This window comes from Scyliorhinus torazame, chromosome 12, assembly GCF_047496885.1.
Source record: "Scyliorhinus torazame isolate Kashiwa2021f chromosome 12, sScyTor2.1, whole genome shotgun sequence".
NCBI lineage: Eukaryota > Metazoa > Chordata > Chondrichthyes > Carcharhiniformes > Scyliorhinidae > Scyliorhinus > Scyliorhinus torazame.
Window position 1 is genome coordinate 149,968,921 of NC_092718.1, and position 24,351 is coordinate 149,993,271.

At 50.0% G+C, this 24,351-nt stretch overlaps 1 protein-coding gene across 3 annotated transcripts in view; it reads left to right on the plus strand.

Moving 5' to 3' along the window:
• Positions 1 to 24,351, plus strand: part of LOC140386653 (sphingosine-1-phosphate transporter SPNS2-like) — a 134,513-nt gene that overhangs the window by 57,930 nt on the left and 52,232 nt on the right. For 2 of the 3 annotated variants that reach the window (XM_072469170.1, XM_072469169.1), the window contains exon 3: positions 18,979 to 19,115. In XM_072469170.1, the coding sequence (XP_072325271.1) occupies positions 18,979 to 19,115 (137 nt within the window). Of the gene's footprint in view, positions 1 to 17,765; positions 17,997 to 18,978; positions 19,116 to 24,351 lie in introns of those variants that run through there. The other variant, XM_072469171.1, reaches the window with a different exon arrangement.

Here is a 24,351-nt window from a genome sequence, read left to right on the forward strand (position 1 = left end):
CAGCTCATCTCTTTTGGCAATGTTAATTGAGAGAGATAAATATTGGTCAGAGCCCTGGGAGAATTCTCTTGCTCTTCTTCAAATGGTACCTTGGGATCCACCAAACAGCTTTCTTTAATGTCTCAGAGAGTGGTGGTGGATGGCAAATATTCAGCCTGGAGCCCAGTTACCTGTGGCGTACCGTAGGGATCAGTTCTGGGTCCTCTGCTGTTTGTGATTTTCATTAATGACTTGGATGAGGGAGTTGAAGGGTGGGTCAGTAAATTTGCAGATGATACGAAGATTGGTGGAGTTGTGGATAGTGAGGAGGGCTGTTGTCGGCTGCAAAGAGACATAGATAGGATGCAGAGCTGGGCTGAGAAGTGCAGATGGAGTTTAACCCTGAAAAGTGTGAGGTTGTCCATTTTGGAAGGACAAATATGAATGCGGAATACAGGGTTAACGGTAGGGTTCTTGGCAATGTGGAGGAGCAGAGAGATCTTGGGGTCTATGTTCATAGATCTTTGAAAGCTGCCACTCAAGTGGATAGAGCTGTGAAGAAGGCCTATGGTGTGCTCGCGTTCATTAGCAGAGGGGTTGAAATTAAGAGCCGTGAGGTGATGATGCAGCTGTACAAAACCTTGGTAAGGCCACATTTGGAGTACTGTGTGCAGTTCTGGTCGCCCTCATTTTAGGAAGGATGTGGAAGCTTTGGAAAAGGTGCAAAGGAGATTTACCAGGATGTTGCCTGGAATGGAGAGTAGGTCTTACGAGGAAAGGTTGAGGGTGCTAGGCCTTTTCTCATTAGAACGGAGAAGGATGAGGGGGGCGACTTGATAGAGGTTTATAAGATGATCAGGGGAATAGATAGAGTGGACAGTCAGAGACTTTTTCCCCGGGGGGGGGGGGGGGGGGGGGGGGGTGGAACAAACCATTACACGGGGACATAAATTTAAGGTGAATGGTGGAAGATATAGGGGGGATGTCAGAGGTAGGTTTTTTACCCAGAGAGTAGTGGGGGCATGGAATGCACTGCCTGTGGAAGTAGTTGAGTCGGAAACATTAGGGACCTTCAAGCGGCTATTGGATAGATACGTGGATTACGGTAGAATGATGGGGTGTAGATTAATTTTTTCTTAATCTAGGACAAAAGTTCGGCACAACATCGTGGGCTGAAGGGCCTGTTCTCTACTGTATTTTTCTATGTTCTATGTTCTCATCTGAAACACTTTAACAGTGCAGTACTCCCGCAGTAGTTTGCTGTCTGCCATTGCAAAGTTGACTTTTGTAACAATTACCTTAATGAAGCTTTCTAATTTAGCTAGAAAGGGATGCATCTAAAAATTCCACAAATATAAGAAAGCTGAAATAGAAAAGAGAGAATGTTGACCAGTGAAACTCCGGTGCTCTCGAGGCACGGGGTCATAGCCCGTGAAATTTTGATCATGCGTTTCGTGCCCAGAAGTCACGTGTGCTGAGGCGCTGTCCCATCCCACACATACACAAGCCTCAGCGCCCACTCCCACGCCTTCCCCAGAGAATTCTCATTCCCGCGTGCGTTGGCTATCCCGATTCGATTGGGCACTAGTGTTGTGCACATACGTCCCAGGGATCCAAGCGTTGACGAGCTTGGGGGGGGGGAGGGGGGGGGGGTGACACCCGGGAGATGTGTGCAGCATTCAAACTTACTGCACCACCTGCTCTCGAGTTGAAATGCACAACATCATACCCGTTGCTGTCGCAATTACTTTAGATCCCAATCCAGTCATGATTGTAGAATTTCAATTCATTTTGTACAGCTGATCCTATTCACTGTTGGGAGATAGAAATCTTTTTATTGCCACTGTGGCTCCAGGCCCCTTGAGCTGAATTAATCATGAAAACATATGTATGCTATTATTCCCCCACACAGCCCCCACACATGGGAGGGCGTCGCTGTTAAAAGTCGATGAAAATGCCCATTTAATGTACTTCTGGGGCGAAATTCTCCCCCAACGGCGGGATGCCCGCCGACTGGCGCCAAAGCCGGCGCAAATCAGACGGGCATCGCGCCGGCAAAAAGGTGCGGAAGTCTCCGCATCTTTGGCGGCCGAGCCCCAACATTGAGGGGCTAGGCCGACGCCGGAGGGATTTCCGCCCCGCCAGCTGGCGGAAATGGCGTTTGTTGCCCCGCCAGCTGGCGCGGAAATGCGGCGCATGCGCGGGAGCGTCAGCTGCCGCTGTCAGTTTCCCCGCGCATGCGCGGGAGCGTCAGCGGCCGCCGAAAGTTTCCCGCGCATGCGCAGTGGGGAGAGTCTCTTCCGCCTCCGCCATGGTGGAGGCCGTAGCGGAGGCGGAAGGGAAAGAGTGCCCCCACGGCACAGGCCCGCCCGCGGATCGGTGGGCCCCGATCGCGGGCCAGGCCACCGTGGGGGCACCCCCCGGGGTCAGATCGCCCCACGCCCCCCCCCAGGACCCCGGAGCCCGCCCACGCCGCCTGGTCCCGCCGGTAAATACCAGGTTTGATTTACGTCGGCGGGACAGGCAATTCCTGGGCGGGACTTCGGCCCATCCGGGCCGGAGAATCCAGCGGGGGGTCCCGCCAACCGGCGCGGCTGGATTCCCGCCCCCGCCCAATCTCCGGGAGCGGAGACTTCGGCGGGGGCGGGGGCGGGATTCACGGCGGCCAACGGCCATTCTCCGACCCGGCGGGGGGTCGGAGAATGACGCCCCTGATCTCCAAGGACATGAGCCCCCAGTTCAGGCTAATTCTCCTGAGGGAGTGCTGCGCTGTCCCAGGTGCCATTTTTCGGGAGTGACGTTAACCGAGGCCCCGTCTGCCTTTCTCAGTGGATGCAAGAGATCTCTCAACTCTATTTAGATGCCGGGGGAAGGGGAAGGCATGATCTTGCAAAAAGTAACGGTTCACCTTTCTACAGTCGAGAATGCGATCAATGACCGATTTCAGTGATTACTAAAGTGATTAGTATTGGCCAAGGCAATGGTATACCCCCCCATCCCACTTGATCCTCTGCCTACTCAACATTGAAATAGAGACCCCGGATGGTCGGAGACCAGGAACGGTGGTACGCTGACACTCCTACTGGCAACTGGGCACCTTGGCACTGACCCCCTGACACTACCAGGGTGCCTGGATGGCACTGCCGTGTTGGCTGGCACGGTGCCAGGCTGGCAGCCCCATAATCCTGGGTGCCAGGTTGTCCGTGACAGAAGTCGGGCCCGGGATTCCTTGCCTTTAAGTGGTGGGGTGAGAGGATGCTCGAGGACCCCAGAAGAGGTAGGTTGGGTACAATGGAGGGAGGGTGGGGGGGGGGGGGGGGGGTGTGGGGGGGGGGGGGTGTTGGAGGCCGCAGTGGGGTTGTTGAGGAGAATTGAAAAATTGGAGCTACTTTTAAAAATGGTGCCCCGATCCACGAGTCACCTTCCTGCACTGGCGAGTTGAGTGGCACAGTAGTTAGCACTGCTGCCTCACAGCGTCAGGGACCCGGGTTCAATTCCAGCCTCGGGTGACTGTGTGGAATTTGCACTTTCTTTACTTGTCCGCGTGGGTTTCCTCCGGGTGCTCCGGTTTCACCCCACAGCCCAACGATGTGCAGTGAACCACGAGTGCTCTTCAGCTGTTCATCTTCTTCAATATGCATCTGCGAGGACCTTGACGATTCTCTGGGCGGGGGCAGGCAGGAAGCCGCTGTTATTATACCTCATGTGGTCGAAGGTCAGGGTGCCATATTTAAAGGAACTGCCTGCATCATCCCTTTCTGCCTTTTGCACAGTCACTGCTTCACCCTCCCCCTGCTACCTCTTCCTTTGTCACCCTCCACGCAACTTGCACTAACACCCGGCCTGAAGCATAGGCTGGCATTTACACACACTCCCCAAAGAGGACACTGCAGCGCAGCTCACCATTAATCAGGGAAGAGGTCGACCTCGCCAGGTGCACGCCACTTAAGTGCAGCCATAAAAGTAAATGTTCTAATTTATCATTAGTGGGGAACCTTTGGAGGGGGTACTTAATACTGGTGCGTTGGATCTTTAAAGAGCATCCATAACGTACAAATTGTTAATCAGGAGCCTTGACCTGTTTTTGAAATTCCGGGAACATAATTGCTAAAGTTCATCCCACCAACGGAAAACTGATTTTTGGCCACCAATCAAATTGAGTTTACCCGCCCTCCAGGCTTCCTGCTGTTGGTCAGCCTGGAAGATTTCTCCCCCCGCCCATTGGAATTAAAAGTTTCCAACAAAAGGTTCAATTCGGATCCTGAAGGGACTTCGCTCTAGTTTAAAACCAGCTGCATCAAGAAAGGGAGTGGGCGTTTCTCCGAATTCCTAATCCCCACCTCATTGGGCCAAGAGGAGAGTCACCTTTGAGCTGACCTCTGGCGACCCCAGTCCTCACGGCAGGACCAGAAGCAGGGTGTCCAACCATGGCTGAGTGAGGGGAAAATTGAAGGGCAAACCTTCCAAGACCTGAATCTTGTGTTAAGAAATGGGCGGCACGGTGGCACAGTGGTTAGCACTGCTGTCTCACAGCGCCAGGGACCCGGCTTCAATTCCAGCCTTGGGTGACTCTGTGTGCGGAGTCTGCACTTTCTCCCCGTGTCTGTGTGGGTTTCCTCCGGGTGCTCCGGTTTCCTCCCGCAGTCCAAAGATGTGCAGGTTAAGCGGATTGGCCATGCTAAATTGCCCCTTAGTGTTCAGAGGTTAGGTGGGTGGGGTTACGGGGATGGGGCAGAGGAGTGGACCTGGGTGGGTGCTCTTTCAGAGGGTCGCTGTAGATTTGATGGGCTGAATAGCCTCCTCCTGCACTGTGGGAATTCTATGAAATGACCCACCCTGGTTTCCCATCCAGCACCAAACCAGAGAAACAACATATTGTTTTGTTTTTTTAATAAATATTTTATTGAAAATTTTTGATCAACCAACACAGTACATTGTGCATCCTTTACACAATATTATAACAACACAAATAACAATGACCTATTTTATAAACAAAAAATGAATAAATAATAAATAACAAAAATGAAAACTAACCCTAATTGGCAACTGCCTTATCACAAGTAACACTCTCCAAAAATATAATTTAACAGTCCAATATATAATTATCTGTAGCAACGACCTATACATATTATACAGTATATATTAACAACCCTGAGAGTCCTTCTGGTTCCTCCTCTCCCCCCCCCCCCCCCCACCCCCCCCCACCCCACCCCCAATCCTGGGCTGCTGCTGCTGCCTTCTTTTTCCCATTCCATCTATCTTTCTGCGAGGTATTCGACGAACGGTTGCCACCGCCTGGTGAACCCTTGAGCCGACCCCCTTAGAACGAACTTAATCCGCTCTAGCTTTATAAACCCTGCCATGTCATTTATCCAGGTCTCCACCCCCGGGGGCTTGGCTTCTTTCCACATCAACAATATCCTGCGCCGGGCTACTAGGGACGCAAAGGCCAAAACATCGGCCTCTCTCGCCTCCTGCACTCCCGGCTCTTGTGCAACCCCAAATATAGCCAACCCCCAGCTTGGTTCGACCCGGACCCCCACTACTTTTGAAAGCATCTTTGTCACCCCCATCCAAAACCCCTGTAGTGCCGGGCATGACCAAAACATATGGGTATGATTTGCTGGGCTTCTCGAGCACCTCGCACACCTATCCTCCACCCCCAAAAATTTACTGAGCCGTGCTCCAGTCATATGCGCCCTGTGTAATACCTTAAACTGAATCAGGCTTAGCCTGGCACACGAGGACGACGAGTTTACCCTGCTTAGGGCATCTGCCCACAGCCCCTCCTCGATCTCCTCCCCCAGCTCTTCTTCCCATTTCCCTTTTAGTTCATCTACCATAGTCTCCCCTTCGTCCCTCATTTCCCTATATATATCTGACACCTTACCATCCCCCACCCATGTCTTTGAGATCACTCTGTCCTGCACCTCTTGTGTCGGGAGCTGCGGGAATTCCCTCACCTGTTGCCTCGCAAAAGCCCTCAGTTGCATATACCTGAATGCATTCCCTTGGGGCAACCCATATTTCTCGGTCAGCGCTCCCAGACTCGCGAACTTCCCATCCACAAACAGATCTTTCAGTTGCGTTATTCCTGCTCTTTGCCACATTCCATATCCCCCATCCATTCCCCCCGGGGCAAACCTATGGTTGTTTCTTATCGGGGACCCCCCCAAGGCTCCAGTCTTTCCCCTATGCCGTCTCCACTGTCCCCAAATCTTCAGTGTAGCCACCACCACCGGGCTTGTGGTGTAGTTCCTCGGTGAGAACGGCAATGGGGCTGTCACCATAGCCTGTAGGCTAGTCCCCCTACAGGACGCCCTCTCTAATCTCTTCCACGCCGCTCCCTCCTCCTCTCCCATCCACTTACTCACCATTGAAATATTAGCGGCCCAATAATACTCACTTAGGCTCGGTAGTGCCAGCCCCCCCCTATCCCTGCTACGCTGTAAGAATCCCTTCCTCACTCTCGGGGTCTTCCCGGCCCACACAAAACCCATGATGCTCTTTTCAATCCTTTTAAAAAAAAGCCTTTGTGATCACCACCGGGAGGCACTGAAACACAAAGAGGAATCTCGGGAGGACCACCATCTTAACCGCCTGCACCCTCCCTGCCAGTGACAGGGATACCATATCCCATCTCTTGAAATCCTCCTCCATTTGTTCCACCAACCGCGTTAAATTTAACCTATGCAATGTGCCCCAATTCTTGGCTATCTGGATCCCCAGGTAACGAAAGTCCCTTGTTACCTTCCTCAACGGTAGGTCCTCTATTTCTCTACTCTGCTCCCCTGGATGCACCACAAACAACTCACTTTTCCCCATGTTCAATTTATACCCTGAAAAATCCCCAAACTCCCCAAGTATCCGCATTATTTCTGGCATCCCCTCCGCCGAGTCTGCCACGTATAGTAGCAAATCGTCCGCATACAAAGATACCCGGTGCTCTTCTCCTCCTCTAAGTACTCCCCTCCACTTCTTGGAACCCCTCAACGCTATCGCCAGGGGCTCAATCGCCAATGCAAACAATAATGGGGACAGAGGGCATCCCTGCCTTCTCCCTCTATGGAGCCGAAAATATGCAGATCCCGTCCATTCGTGACCACGCTCGCCATCGGGGCCCTATACAACAGCTGCACCCATCTAACATACCCCTCTCCAAAACCAAATCTCCTCAACACCTCCCACAAATAATCCCACTCCACTCTATCAAATGCATTCTCGGCATCCATCGCCACTACTATCTCCGGTTCCCCCTCTGGTGGGGCCATCATCATTACCCCCAACAGCCTCCGTATATTAGTGTTCAGCTGTCTCCCCTTCACAAACCCAGTTTGGTCCTCGTGGACCACCCCCGGGACACATTCCTCTATTCTCATTGCCATTACCTTGGCCAGGATCTTGGCATCTACATTTAGGAGGGAAATAGGTCTATAGGACCCGCATTGTAGCGGGTCCTTTTCCTTCTTTAAGAGAAGCGATATCGTTGCTTCAGACATAGTCGGGGGCAGTTGTCCCCTTTCCTTTGCCTCATTAAAGGTCCTCGTCAATACCGGGGCGAGCAAGTCCACATATTTTCTATAGAATTCGACTGGGAATCCATCCGGTCCCGGGGCCTTTCCTGCCTGCATGCTCCTAATTCCTTTCACCACTTCTTCTACCTCGATCTGTGCTCCCAGTCCCACCCTTTCCTGCTCTTCCACCTTGGGAAATTCCAGCCGATCCAAGAAGCCCATCATTCTCTCCCTCCCATCCGGGGGTTGAGCTTCATATAATTTTTTATAAAATGTCTTGAACACTCCATTCACTCTCTCCGCTCCCCGCTCCATCTCTCCTTCCTCATCCCTCACTCCCCCTATTTCCCTCGCTGCTCCCCTTTTCCTCAGTTGGTGTGCCAGCAACCTGCTCGCCTTCTCCCCATATTCGTACTGTACACCCTGTGCCTTCCTCCATTGTGCCTCTGCAGTGCCCGTAGTCAGCAAGTCAAATTCTACATGTAGCCTTTGCCTTTCCCTGTACAGTCCCTCCTCCGGTGCTTCCGCATATTGTCTGTCTACCCTCAAAAGTTCTTGCAGCAACCGCTCCCGTTCCTTACTCTCCTGCTTCCCTTTATGTGCCCTTATTGATATCAGCTCCCCTCTAACCACCGCCTTCAACGCCTCCCAGACCACTCCCACCTGGACCTCCCCATTATCATTGAGTTCCAAGTACTTTTCAATGCACCCCCTCACCCTTAGACACACCCCCTCATCTGCCATTAGTCCCATGTCCATTCTCCAGGGTGGGCGCCCTCCTGTTTCCTCCCCTATCTCCAAGTCTACCCAGTGTGGAGCGTGATCCGAAATGGCTATAGCCGTATACTCCGTTCCCCTCACCTTCGGGATCAACGCCCTTCCCAGCACAAAAAAGTCTATTCGCGAGTAGACTTTATGGACATAGGAGAAAAACGAGTACTCCTTACTCCTAGGTCTGCTAAATCTCCACGGGTCTACACCTCCCATCTGCTCCATAAAATCTTTAAGTACCTTGGCTGCTGCCGGCCTCCTTCCAGTCCTGGACTTCGACCTATCCAGCCCTGGTTCCAACACCGTATTAAAATCTCCCCCCATTATCAGCTTTCCCATCTCTAGGTCCGGAATGCGTCCTAGCATCCGCCTCATAAAATTGGCATCATCCCAGTTCGGGGCATATACGTTTACCAAAACCACCGTCTCCTCCTGTAGTTTGCCACTCACCATCACGTATCTGCCCCCGTTATCCGCCACTATAGTCTTTGCCTCGAACATTACCCGCTTCCCCACTAATATAGCCACCCCCCTGTTTTTCGCATCTAGCCCCGAATGGAACACCTGCCCCACCCATCCTTTGCGTCGCCTAACCTGATCTATCAGTTTCAGGTGCGTTTCCTGTAACGTAACCACATCTGCCTTAAGTTTCTTAAGGTGTGCGAGTACCCGTGCCCTCTTTATCGGCCCGTTCAGCCCTCTCACGTTCCACGTGATCAGCTGGGTTGGGGGGCTTCCTACCCCCCCCCCCCCTTGTCGATTAGCCATCCCCTTTTTCCAGCTCCTCACCCGGTTCCCACGCAGCTGTATCTCCCCCCAGGCGGTGCCCCCCCGCCCATCCCCTCCCATACCAGCTCCCCCCTCTCCCCAGCAGCAGCAACCCAGTAATTCCCCCTCCCACCCTCCCCCCCCGCTAGATCCCCCGCTAGCGTAATTACTCCCCCCATGTTGCTCCCAGAAGTCAGCAAACTCTGGCCGACCTCGGCTTCCCCCCGTGACCTCGGCTCGCACCGTGCGACGCCCCCTCCTTCCTGCTTCTCTATTCCCGCCATGATTATCATAGCGCGGGAACCAAGCCCGCGCTTCTCCCTTGGCCCCGCCCCCAATGGCCAACGCCCCATCTCCTCCACCTCCCCTCCTCCCCCCCATCACCACCTGAGGAAGAGAGAAAAGTTACCATATCGCAGGATTAGTACATAAAACTCCTCTTTCCCCCCTTTTTAACCCCCCTCTTCGCCCCCCACATTCGCCCCACCACTTTGTTCAAACGTTCTTTTTAATAACCCGCTCATTCCAGTTTTTCTTCCACAATAAAAGTCCACGCTTCATCCGCCGTCTCAAAGTAGTGGTGCCTCCCTCGATATGTGACCCACAGTCTTGCCGGTTGCAGCATTCCAAATTTTATCTTCTTTTTATGAAGCACCGCTTGGCCCGATTAAAGCTCGCCCTCCTTCTCGCCACCTCCGCACTCCAGTCTTGATAAACGCGGATCACCGCGTTCTCCCATTTACTGCTCCGAGTTTTCTTTGCCCATCTAAGGACCATTTCTCTATCCTTAAAACGGAGGAATCTCACCACTATGGCTCTGGGAATTTCTCCTGCTCTCGGTCCTCGCGCCATCACTCGGTATGCTCCCTCCACCTCCAACGGACCCGCCGGGGCCTCCGCTCCCATTAACGAGTGCAGCATCGTGCTCACATATGCCCCGACGTCCGCTCCCTCCGCACCTTCAGGAAGACCAAGAATCCTCAGGTTGTTCCTCCTTGCGTTGTTCTCCAGTGCCTCCAACCTTTCCACACATCGTTTCTGATGTGCCTCATGCGTCTCCGTCTTCACCACCAGGCCCTGTATGTCGTCCTCATTCTCGGCTGCCTTTGCCTTCACGACCCGAAGCTCCCGCTCCTGGGTCTTTTGTTCCTCCTTTAGCCCTTCGATCGCCTGTAGTATCGGGGCCAACAGCTCTTTCTTCATTTCCTTTTTGAGCTCTTCCACACAGCATTTCAAGAACTCTTGTTGTTCAGGGCCCCATGTTAAACTGCCACCTTCCGACGCCATCTTGGTTTTTGCTTGCCTTCCTTGCCGCTGTTCTAAAGGATCCACTGCAATCCGGCCACTTTCTCCTCCTTTTTTCATCCGTATCCAGGGGGGATTGCCTTCTGGTTTACCGCACAGTGTTTTTAGCCATCAAAATTGCCGTTGGGGCTCCTATCAAGAGCCCAAAAGTCCGTTTCACCGGGAGCTGCCGAAACGTGCGACTCAGCTGGTCATCGCCGCACCCGGAAGTCCATAGAAACAACATAAAGGGGATGGTAAGAAGCCATCAATCAGGTTGTAGTTGAGGCAATTTACACATGAGCCGATCTCGAGGCCTCATCCTGCTGAGGTACGTAAAATACAAAGCACTGTTCCAACCAATGTGGCAGTCCAAACCTATTTACAGAATAAGCGATGATAGATTGATGATAGAACACTTAAAGTTTCACACTTAATATTATTTTGACACACAGCCGACACATTCCAGTAAAAAAGGATGTTGGTTGTCTTCAGAAAATGCTTGGCATTTCAACAGGAATAATGGCTACATCCTCCACCTATAGGCCTTGGGGACTTATACTTCCTGAAACACAGCTGGCCTGGATTGGGAAGCAAGTTTGGCAAAGTTAGCACGTTTGTGTGGATTCGCCCTTTTCCCCCACCCCCACCCACACACTCCCCTTCCAGAATATTCCTCAGCTTGGCTGGTGGCAGCGTTGGTGCTAAAGAAGCCACTGGTTCGAAAGGAACGTAGAGTTTCTTCACTGTCATCAGCACAACCGAGTTGTTCCTGACCTCAGTGAGGGGTGCAGAATGAATTACTTTGAGAAGCCAGTTCTCATCAGTATGGCAGCCAGCAGTGCAGAGAGCAGGTCACAACCACCTATTAATAAATCATTGCGTCAACGGCGGAGCACCAAGCTGCCTTTAGAAGTGATGCAGCCGTCACACTACCAACAGGGGCTCGCGGTGCGCAACCTGCTTTAATGAAATGCTTCAGGTGAATTTTCCCACACATTGAGCAAAGACACCTTAGTGCTGTGAGGTATACAGCACCAAACACCTTCGCCCCTCGAAAGGCTTCACAGACAATCAAGCATTTTTGAAGTGTACTGTTGTGACGTACAAAACGTGAGAGCCAATTAGTGCACAGTCAGCTCCCACGAACAGTCTTATTTTCAGTGAGATATGTTGCGGGATAAATAATGACAAGTCACAAGTTGCACTGCTGTTCTCCAATAAGGTTGGACAGGCCAGGCTAGGCTTGTATCTATTGGACTTTAGAAGCTTAATCACAGAATTTACAGTGCAGAAGGAGGCCATTAGGCCCATCGAGTCTGCACCGGCCCTTGGAACGAGCACCCTACCTAACCCCATATCGCCACCATATCCCCACACTTCCACCCTATCCCCGTAACCCCACCTTACCTTACCTTTTTTGGACACTAGCATAGCCAATCCACCTACCCCTGCACATCTTTGGACTGTGGGAGGAAACCGGAGCACCCGGAGGAAACCCACGCAGACACTGGGAGAACGCGCAGACTCCGCACAGACAGCAACCCAAGCCGGAATCGAACCTGGGACCCAGGCGCTGTGAAGCCATTGTGCTAACCACTATGCTACCGTGCTGCCCTTAAAGAGGCAACTTTAAACATACAAGATCCTGAGGCGTATTGACAAGGTGAATGTGAAGAGGATGTTGTCTCTTGTGGGAGAATCTAGAACGAGGTGGTCACTGTTTAAAGATAAGGGGTTTCCCATTTAAGACGGAGATTAGGAGAAATTGTTCTGAGGGACAGGAGTCTTTGGAACTCTCTTCCTCGAAAGGCAGTGGAAGCAAAGTATTTAGGTGAAATTTTACAGCCCTGTCTTGGACTTGCCAAGCCGATCAAAAGTCCATGGAATTCGATGGGACTGGAGTGACCGTAAAATTCTGCCAAATTAATACTTTTAAGTAGAGGTAGATTCTTGATAAGCAAAGGGGGTGAAATGTTATCAGGGATAGGCGGGAATGAGGTTATAATTAGATCAATCGTGATCTTATCGATTGGCGGAGCAGGCTCGAAGGGCCGAGTGGCCTACTCCTGTTTCATATGTTTGTAATGATGTCACGGGATCTTTTACTTCTGAGGGGGCAGACCAGCTCTGTCTTCTCTGAAAGATGGCACCCCTGACAGTGCAGTGCTCCCTCAGTAGAGTCAGCCTCCGTTAGCTACCCATGTCTCTGGAGTGGGACTTGAACCAACAAGCTTTGAACTCGGAGGCGGCAGTGCTGACACTGGGACAATGGGACTACAGTAAATTGCTAACCAGTTAAATTATAATCGCTTTGTTAGGCGTTTTGTTTTAATTTCAAAATTAGCAGCCTGAAGTCACAATAAAATTAAATCATCGTGTTCCATTTGTTCAAACTACAAATCCTTGTTGCTTTGTCGGGGACAGAGGTGTACAACCGTTTCAACATGGCTGGCTATCCAGGTTCCTCACAGGGTGCTGTGGTTGTGAGTCTATTATCCCCACGCTGTGTGTTCAGCGAAGCTAACATGGGCCTGGGGTGGAGTAGATTCCCGACGTTTGGCTGACACTGCAGGCATGGGGGAGCAGATCGGGAACTGGCAAAGGTCCAGCTTGTAGGCTGAGCTGACAACCTCGCACACATCACAGGCCTAACCAGGAGGTCCCTTAAGACAGGTGACACAGATTTTTTGGGAATGAAATAGAGGCAGCAGGCCCTCCAAAGATTGTTGGCTGACCTCTGAATAGGGCAGAGGTCATGAGTATCCATGGCCCGACTTCCTCAGCCCCTCCCCTTTTGGCTCAATTAATCTTTACACATTTGGAAAGTTACCGTGGCTATGTGACAATGCCTGTTTAAACTCTTTTTGTTCATTCTGCAAACATGCCAAACCAACTCTCTTCCCCATCTTATAGTGTTCCATACTTTGGATTTGGATTCCTGCCCTAGGTTCATAGAATAGTCATACTATATAGAAGGAGGCCATTTGGTCCATTATATCTGTGTTGACCCTTTGAAAAAGCTATTCAAGTACTCCAACTCCCTCTGCTGTTTCACCAAATCCCTGCAATACTTAATTTTCAATTATTGATCAAAGGTTATTATTGAATCTGCTTCCACTACCCTTTCAGACTGAGCATTCCATATTATTACAATGTTTAGGGCAGGATTTAATGCTCGCCTCTGTGCTGAGTTTGCTGGTGGGAGCATCTAATTGGGCAGGAGTGTGGCGAGTGGGGACCATGCCACCTTCCCACTTCTTCCCCGATTCATTCTGGGGTAGGGAGGCTTATAGGTGGCTTTCCTGCCCAGCCACCAATTGAGGTCCCTAATGGGCAATTAATGCCCACTTAAGGCCCTCATCCTGCCTAGCGGGGGATTCAGGTTTGCATGCAGTCTCCCTGTGAGGGTACCTCTTTCAAAGATATCGGGAAGTGGGGGCCCATCTGAAAACCCAATACCACTGCCCGCCCTGCAGCTCCCATCCCAACATCACTCACCATGGCGTGGGTCTCTCTGTGTTCCTGGGCCTCCGCTAGGTGCAATACTAGCAGCAGACACCACCTCTCCACAGGCCAACATTGTGAGGCCGGGCTTGCCCCTCTCCGAGGTCCTTGATCCTAGGGAAGGCCGGCAGCTGCCCAGTTAAGTGCCTGAGCAGCATTTAATGCAGCGGACATTCCTGAAAGTGGAGCGAGGATGGGTTGGCACCCCCCCCCAGCCCCCAGTACCATTCTAGTAAATCGCCAATTTGCAGTAACCAAGACACAAACAGCCCATGTGTGTATGGGAGGCAGACCGATGAGCCCTGGGAATTCTCTTGACAGACGCTCAAATGGCTGAATGGTCACAATGAGATGTTGGTCACATTTCGATTATTACAAAGCATTAGCAAGTGGCCGGCGACACCACAGTGACAGCCAGACTTTATTTCATTGGTGTCTGCTGTTAATCACGTTACCTTCCTGTAAACTCTTCTGGAATGCCAGAGCCGAGTAAACATGGGAAGGAAACCTTGGCGAAAGTTACAGAGTGTGCTTCCTGTTTTCCACCAGTACCACTGCCTGCTTATGCATCAGGAGCAGGATCTGATCATTTAAACTTGTGTATTTAAAGAAACATTTCTTTATCGTGCTAAAACAGATCCCTCCCTTCAACTCTCTTCCAGCTATGCTGTGTGCAGAATAATGGCCAGTTAATGGTTCAAGGCTGTGTCGCTGGTGAACCAATCAGTCACGTAGCCTGGACTGTGTACCACGTACGTGCTTCCAAATCCATCACCCCAATCACATCCTTATTGTTTTCATTTTGAATTTAATGTTCCTAGCTTCATGTAGCAATAGATCAACATGTCAGTAGGTACTTGATAACTGGACATGTTAACTCAGAACATTCGAATTTCAAATTGGTTAAAGGTAGTCATATTGCGAACAACACATCCCTTTGGCTTAGCGCATAAGGGAATGCTATGGGAGATCCTACATGGGATCGAACCCGGGTCTTCAGCGCCATGAGGCAACAGTGCTATCCACTACACCACCATGCCGCCCCCAAGCAGCATCTCATCTTCAGGTTGGGCACATTTCTGCCCTCGAGACTCAACGTTGAGTTCGGCAAATTGTGACCTTTCTCCCCCATCTTAAACCTTTAAAAAAAAAAATATCCCATACATTTATTGCCTCAATGTAACCTCCCCTCCCACACCAGGTCATCTGTTTTTTGTTCTTACAGTTGCTACAATCTCTCACAGCTATACGTTAATATCAAACACATACTCCCTCACTTCAGTTCTGATGAAGAGCCACAAGGACCCGAAATGTCAACTCTGTTTCTCTCCCCTTACAGATGCTGCCAGACCTGCTGGGTTTTCCTTTGTTCTTGTTGCTATATAAATGAAAATGTTTTCTCTCTCTTGCACAGTCAACAAAACTAAACAGCCAGAGGGTGTGCTGTAATGTGTAGTGATAGCTCTTGTTGAAGGGCTGTGCTCCTTCAGTACCCCACTGGAATATCAGTCTGCATTACGAGCCCTTGAACCTCTGCATTATCGAGAATGAGGGTACGCCTGCAGTTAAGCAATAACACATCAGGGAAGTAGAGTTATGTGCTGGAAGTATTCCCAGCGTTCTAAATGAGATGTGCTTCTGTATTGGAACACGATCATTACACAGTGCCCTCATGGAGATCAGGGTCTTAGTTCATTCCATTTTTAGAGATTTCTTTTGGTTGAATGACATGCTCCTGTAATCTAACCATGCAAGTCAAACTGGGCTATTGCCTTGGGAGATCCACACACTCATTCTAGGATTTGCTTCACTGCTATTCAATGGGAAGCTCCAAGGCTTTTGTAAATTGTATTGTTAGTGAAAAACACAAAATTGATCCGTTACCAAGACGTTTCCTTCTGTGATTTTGTGGCTGCGGGGTCAGAAAATCTATCCTTTATTTTTAGCACTTTTTCAGCTATTTTATTGCCAGGCTGCATTCTGCGAACCTTTGAATCAGACACTGCAGCTCACTGAGTAACTGCACACTTGCTCACACTCGCACATTCTTTTTTAAAATAAATTTAGTGTACCCAATTCATTTTTTCCAATTAAGGGGCAATTTAGCATGGCGAATCCACCTACCCTGCACATCTTTGGGTTGTGGGGGCGAAACCCATGCAGACACGGGGAGAATGTGCAAACTCCACACGGACAGTGACCCAGAGCCGGGATCGAACCTGGGACCTCGGCGCCGCGAGGCAGCAATGCTAACCACTGTGCCACCGTGCTGCCATCACTCGCACATTCTCACACACACACATACTCACACTCACACACTCATTTATTCATTCACTCACATAGGCATTCTCTGACGCTCTCGCTCACTCACCTCACCTCCCTTAGCTCACCTCACTCACTCGCTCATACTCTCATTCACTCTCTCACAGTGAGGAAGATGCTGCAGACCTTTAAAAATGGTGGCTGGAACCGAAATGTGGAAGTCCTGCCCCTATTTCTGACATGTCCAATTTTTGCCAGTAGGGGAAATGGGTGGGTGTGGTTCACATGGGAGGAAACCCAGGCTCAGTTGGACCTTTTGAACTGATTTCCAAACAGACCCCATGTTGGCTATTTCAAGGACCTTAACCCATGGTGTGGGATCACTGACAGATTGATGGAGTAGACGTAAATGCTCCTAAAGGGCAGAAAACGTCTGAATAGCTGTTATGATTTGAAGTTTTTTTTAAATACCCTGCTCTTTTAAACTTAAAAAACAAAAGGCTGAAGCTGTCAATCAGTGTTTTAAAAAAACCTGAGAGTTAAAAAAAGCCTCTGCTGGACTGCTTTGATTAACAGGTCATCTGCTCCAGGTTAGAAAAAACTGTAGCATCTGTTTGTACAGTTTCAATAGAGTACTTTGACGTTTCCCAAAGGATTATTATTAGGTTGTTATGAATGCCTGGCTGAGTTTCAAAACCTATAATTATCCCTGCAAGGGGCACCCAGGCTCTCAAACACAGACTGGAATCTTCCCAAAATGTGGCAGAGTGTCAGGTCCAGAGGAAAAGTCAGCATTTATCTATCCAGATGCACGGCTGAGTTTTTGCTCCAGACTTTCTGATACTCAGTTCACAGAGAATCTGAGGGTGTAGTTTGCACTGCCACTCTGGTGGGGTGGAGCCTGGTAGAGCGAACAAGACCAGTCCCACTGAAATTGGGCCGCCATCTTTAAAGGGAGCCTCAATCTGCCCTGAAAATAAACATGCCCTATAGGCATGGAAGACCCCCCCCCCCCCCCCCCAACAGGCATCAGGGCATTCTCCCCACCCTCCACCAAGCGAGCATGGGGGCTTAAAGACATTTCCCCCCTCCAATCTCACACAAGGAGGAATCTCCAATGGGGCTCCCCAGAGAGACCTGCTCTGGCATTGCCAACCTGCGCTATGTCTTGCACCACCCAGGGGTATACCTATCTGTGCAACCTGACCTGGTCATCATGACTGGTTTTCATTTTTGAAAACCAGTAGCGATTCATGCTGGCGTGACATCACACTGGTTGAGACGGACGACACGGTGAGGGTGGAAGTAGCGGCATTAAGCCCTAGAATGATATTCTAATTTATTATAAAATATGCTAATCAGGCTAGTGCCCTTCCTGGGCGTAAACCTTATCATCGTGTCTTCAGAGGGGATGAGGAGAAGATACCAAAGTGAGATCTCACCAGCACAAGTCCTGTTTTGGACCTCTCGTGAGACTTCAGAGTCATGACGGGATTTGCGTCAGCGGCTAGCCTGGCCACTCAATCGCGGCCGCAGTCTGACTCACACAGTTGTGCGCATACACTATCTCTCAGGTACATGCATAGTCTTGTTGTTGCACATGCACACAGTCGCACACCTGCACGCACACACACATGCGCATAGTCACATACATGCACAGTCTCTCACACACACTCACTCGCTCTCTCTTTGATATACATACACTCCCCCAGATGCACAAACTTACTCGCACTCATGCCACTCTCTCTCTCTCTCTCTCTCTCTCTCTCTCTCATGCACACACTCGCTTGGAATCAGCCACAGCTCAGTGGGGAGCTCTCTCACCTCTGAGCCAGAAGGACTGTGAGTTCAAGTCCCACTCCAGGGACTTGAGCGCAAAACCTAAACCAATACGTTAATGTAATATTGAAGGTAGGATTGCCAACTGTGATTAAATGTCTTCCTGGAGGTCTTATCAAATGACCAGCCCCTCCATGCTCCAGCCATTGATTGACCAACACATCCATCCTTGTGACGTACGGCCTTCCTACACCAATTGGAAAGCAAAAAGACAGGGGCAGTATGGAGGCCCAGTGGTTAGCACTGCTGCCTCACGGTGCCGAGGACACTGGTTTGATCCCGGCCCTGGGTCACTGTCCGTGTGAGGTTTGCACGTCCTCCCCTGTGTCTGCGTGGGTCTCAACCCCCCCCTCCCCCATTTCCCCTCCTCCATGGAGGTTGATCATCAATCAACCTCCAGACCAATCCTGGAGAGTTGGCAACCCGAACTGAAGGTACACTGGTCAAGGTGCTGTCTTTTTGGATGAGGATTACAACCGAGGCCCCTGTCTGCCCCCTTAGCTGCACACAATCTGGCTCTGAGATCGTAAAAACAGAAAATTCTGGAATCTCAGCAGGTTCCTGAGTTAACTTTTCAGATTTAAATGATCTTTCTACTGCGTTTCTCTCTCCCCAGACGCTGCCATATCTACTGCGTTTATCTAGTGTTTTCTGTTTTTATTTCAGATTTCCAGCATCTGTAGTATTTTGCTTTTATCTATTGGTTTTGGGATAAATATTGGCAGATGACACCAGGGAGAATCTGTGGGCTTATCTTCAAACCATGCCAAGGGATCTTCCGTATCCAGCTGATAGGGTAACCAGGACCTTGGTTGAACATTAGTGATATTGTAGTTGAACCAATGCCAGCCATGCGTATGCGTAACAGTGTCACACATGGCGAAGCCCAAATAAGAAATTGTATGATATTCATAACAAATTTAATATATACCGAGTGTTACAGGGATCGAAAATTGGTGTGGAGTCTGGAGACTGTTTGTGTTCAATATTTACTGTACTGACTGAGCGAAACCTCCATGTTTAATACCTTTTTATTTTTCCCCTTCTTTCCCAGTTTTCATCTGCTCTTTCATGGTGGCCACCCCGATCTTCGGTTTCCTTGGCGACCGCTTCAACAGGAAGTTCATCCTGAGCTGTGGGATATTTTTCTGGTCGGCCGTTACCCTTATCAGCTCCTTCATCACCAAGCCGGTGAGTTAGTGTTACTGGGGCGGTAGCACACCTCCCATTTCAAGGACGGGACTATGTAGACGTGTGCTGTTAGGTAATTTGGACATTCTGAATTCTCCCTCTGTGTACCCGAACAGGCGCCGGAATGTGGCGACTAGGGGCTTTTCACAGTAACTTCATTGCAGTGCTAATGTAAGTCAACTTGTGACAATAAAGATTATTATTATTAAGTTGTATTGAGATATGTCACTTGCTCCAGAGCTGTTGAATTCCTTTTTAACTCTTCTCTCCCCCACCCCGACCCATCCATTCTATTGCAGTTGACTCCTTTTCCTGTGGGTCCCAGCTTTGTTTTCTTGCCCCACTATCCATTATCCGTCCAGTATCTATTTATCAGTCTTGACTATTTAGCTTTGGGAGGTGGGCCATGGCTGACATGCCAGCTCTTGTGGGGCCTCGCCTAACTACACAGTGTGGTGATGTGCATCAATGTAAATACATGTAGGCTAGCTAGACACTAGAGGGAGCACAAGATATATCACACACACACACTCAACCAATAGATCAAGTAGATAGGACACGACCAATAGACATTCACGATACACATGGAGGTGACACGACCACAGGGGGGCATTACACCAACCCATATATAAAGGACACCACACACATGATCTGCCTCTTTCCAGTAGAGACAGTCAGTGAGGACAGACACATGGTTGATTCAATATTACACCCACCACGTGGATGGCAGCAACTGGTTCGTCAGTCTGGGTAGCTATAGTAGGATTAGCAGTAGTGTCGAACCCGAGTAATAGAAGTGTAAATAGTTAAAAAAAGGTGTTGAAGTTATCTCCACGTCTGAACCTTCCTTTGTCAAGTGCACCACAAGGAAGCCGCTTATGTTACACCTACAGCATAACAAATCACACAGTAGTGTGTTTTCAGTGGGGGTAGGAGGGGGGTCATTGCAGAATCTTAACATTTATGCCTCCCTGACTCCGAGGTTGTGTTATTGCTCACCCATCTTCACTCCCCCGTAATGCACCCCAGAGCAGCCAAAGAAACACTGCCCCCTTCAGAAATACTTGATTTCTACTTCATTACGGAGTATAGATTGGCAGATGGCACCTCGCAGATCTTGACCATATTCTTCACCGGAGTCAGAAGGTCATGAGTTCAAACTCCAGAGAGTGCAGCACGTAAACGAGGCTGACACTTCAATATGATTCTGAGGGATTGCTACACTGTCGGAGGTGCCATCTTTCAAATAATATGGCTATGAATACCGCTGCATGCTCCAGCCAACATTCTTCCCTTGATTCATGCCATCAAAAAGAGATTGACTTGCACATTCATTTGTGGGATCTTGCTGTACAGGGAGTCACTGCACTGTAACCCATTAGGGTTTGTTTACGCTGCCTTCGCCTGACATGAATGGGCCTCAAAATGGAGTCACCGATTGTGGCACAATCAATTACTCATGAGACGAGAAGTGACAAAGTCAATCAAAGGCTTTATTAAGCAAGACTTGTTCCCCAGCAGCTCAGTTACAGAATGCAGCTGCTGGGAGAACCCGGGCTCTTATACTCCGCCTTACTGGGTGGAGCCAGCAGGCGGCAGATCCAATCAGGACCCAGTGCCTGTCTACCAATAGCCTCTCGGCACCACAAGTACCATACTACCCCTAATACATACCACCACACCGATGATGCAGCCCACTCCATTTTGAAATGGACACTGTTGGGTGTCAAACCCCGTGCCTGAGTCATGCGACAGACTTCTTTCTGAGATGGACTCCACGGGACTCCAATCATCATTTTAGGTCTGGACAGCTCACATCCTGGGCAGTATATATACACCTACGTGCGGAGGCGTCAAACTATACAAGTGATGTGGCGATGCCGGCGTGGACTGGGGTGAGCACAGTAAGAAGTCTTACAACACCAGGTTAAAGTCCCAATGTTTCAAATTCTAATCAAACCTGTTGGACATTAACTTGGTGTTGTAAGACTTCTTACTGAACTAGAGGAGGAGCAGGAGATTTAAATGAGGCAGGGGCCTCAAAATGGCGGGTGCTTCTGGAAAGCGTGGTGAATCAGTGTGCTCCCTTGGATGAGTCTTCCAACAGTTAAAACCTAGCCCAGTGCAAGTAACTCGGTCTGCAACATCTTTCAAAGCATGAACGAGAAATACGATTCCCTTTGTTCTCTGCCTTTTCAAATTACGATTTCCTGAAAATAAAAACTTGCTTCGATCTACAAGCATTTGAACTAAAACACAAACTGTTACAAATCATTTTTTTAACCAAACCACAAAAATGAAGATGGAGTGATTGTATCTGTTGGCGGTCTGCTGGAGATGAAGTGCCTCAGCTTGAAGAAGGTTAATAATTACACAGGAAATGGGATGATCAAGTAGAAAGTTGAGTGGGGGAGGTGGGAGAGGTGGGGCTGAAGGTTTAAGGTTTATCAGTCTCAGAATCACAAATCCTTTTGGATTGTCATTAAAGCTATAGGGCACATTGGAAAGGTTTTGAGCTTTGAAATGGCTTCCAAACATCAACAAGGCCATTTCCTGCTTTTGAAGAATATCGTCTTGAAAAGGCAAATGAAAGATGAGCTCCTCCTTTCTTTAATGCCTCAATAAACAGAATACAGGCTAATAACATCTCCACACATGAGAAAGAGACACTTGTTTCCTCAGGGAAGGAATGTTGGAGTCAGTTCTGTTATGATTTGGTGGGTTCCCAACATTCCTGCTCCACCTTTGTGTGTCTTCAGGATGAAAAAGTTTTGTCAGTTCTATAGAGCACGGTTGTGAGACACCTGGGGCGTCATTCTCCGCCGGCGGGAGTCTCCGTTTTGCCGGCGCCCGGGGGTTTCCCGACGGCGTGGGGCTGCCCCACAATGGGAAACCCCATTGACCGGCCGGTGTTACGGAGACTCCCGCCGGCCGGTCGGAGCAGAAATGTGGCGGGGCGGGTAGGAGAATTTCGCCCCTGATTCCCTCCAGCCCCCCTGTCCAAACGAGCCAATTGGAACAGCGCTGTGCAGCAGTCTCTATTAAGGGGCAATTTAGCGTGGCCAATCCACCTATCCTGCACATCTTTGGGTTGTGGGGGTGAGACCCACGCAGACACAGGGAGAATGTGCAAACTCCACAGGACAGTGACCAGGGGCCGGGATCGAACCCGGGTCCTCGGCGTTGTGAGGCAGCAGTGCTAACCACTGCGTCACTGTGCCACCCGTCGCCCGCCATATTCCTTGACTCCTTTGCCTCTCAAAAATCTATCCAGCTCTACCTTGAATAGATTCAATAACCCAGTCTCAACTACATTCAGGGCAAGAGAATTCCACAGGCTATCAACTCTTTGAGAGAAAAAAAATCTCCTCATCTCCATTATAAACAGTAGACATCTTGGGCGCGATTCTCCATCGGCCGACGTCGGAATTGGGAAACGTGATTGGGCGGAGAATCGGTTTTGACGCCATAATCGTGGCGAGGGCCGGTTTCATGCCAATCCTCAATTCACCGGTGCCTCGACAGTGGCGTCAATGCATTCCACTCTGCACGTATAGTAACGCTGTTGCCATATAATTCGCGGGCCTGACCCGCTATTCTCCGGGGACTCGTGATGCTCCGCCTGCACTGGGGCAAATTCCCGACGGCGAATTCACTTGTGCTAAAAATCAGGAAACAGGCGCCTTGGCTGCTGAGGAAAAGAGTGGGAGTACGGAAAGTGTCTAACATCGCCATAGCCTGCTGACAGTCATGGGGAGGGCTGAGGGGTGTAGCGGTCGGGGTGGATGGGCACAGATGACCATTGTGCCCACTGTGATCTTAGGGTCACAGGTCGTATGGGAGTCCCCCCAGGCCACCTCCCATAGGTGCCCTCTGGCCCCAGCTGACCTATCAGGGGCATGGACGCACTGCAGCGCAATCAGTGCCATCTTCTACCCTATTATATCCCCACGGGTTCCCATCTGAATAAATCGCTTATCCCATTTGGATCTTGACTGTTAGTTATTGGTATTTTCCTTCCTTTCGTATTGTTTTTATTGTCCTGAAGATTTCTCTCCTCGGCTTGCTTGCAGGCGAGTCTGGGGAAACTCATCCTTAATTCCGGGAGACTTCCATGACAATCTGGGTAGTTTAGAAACCCCACTGCAGGCTTTGCCTGCAAGCTATCTAACAGTCCCACAGTGATTAAATGCTAGCCTCGCCTCACATTCTCTTTAGGACTGGCAGGGAGAGCAACGTTGTTAAGAAAGAGGAATTTGCATTTACATAGTGCCTATCACAACATTCCAGCGTGTGCTTTACAGGCAATGAAGGATTGTTGAAGTGTAGTTGTTATAATAAGCCCGATCCTATTGGCTGGGGGCAATTGGTTACCCCGTGACTCTTGAGGAATATGAGCTCCCCGCCACCAGAGTCGTGGGGTAACCAGTTGTCCCCAGCCAATAGGATCCGAGCAGTTATAACAGTAGCCATTGTTGGAATGCAGGAAACGCAGTGGTCAAATTGTGTGCAGTGAACTCCCCCAAGCTGTAATGCGATAATGAGGAGATAACCTGTTATTGTGCTGCACTGAAATAACAGCCTAGATACTGTGCTGAAATCTCTGCACAAGCTGTGGACTTGGAGGTGAGAGCATTATCACCCGACAAAATGTCGAAGAGGAAATTAGCAGGATCCTATCCCTGTCCAACATCCTCGGGTCAGGAGTTATGTTGGCCTCAATGGCGACTGCACCAGGTCACATAAGATCATCAGAAATAGGTTTGGGGTAGGCCAACCTGCTCCGTCATTGCACAGCATCATGACTGATTTGATTTGTGGCCTCAACTCCACACTCCGCCGGCCCCAACCCTCTGCATCCCTAACTCCCTCGTCTGTCAAAAATATGTCTCAGCCTTGAATAAATCAACGAACCAGCGTCCACCGCTCCTTGGGGAAGGGGATTCCATGGACTTAACGGCACGCTCCCTCGATGGCTCAGTTAGTCGTTACATGACTCGGGAGGGTTAATGGTTCTGGTTGTACGTGTGGCAATCGAAGGGAAGGGGAGAGGCCTGGCTCAACTGTGCTCGCCTGGTTCCCATGGTCAAATAGCTTGCTGACTGTTAGTGCTGAGGAAAACGATACATTGGTCCGAGCTTTCTGTGTTCGCCAGCCTGCAATTTTCCTGCCCGTTACATAAATGGGGGGAGATTCACGTGCTAGTGAGTGTACAAGAGATAAATCTCTGCTCCCA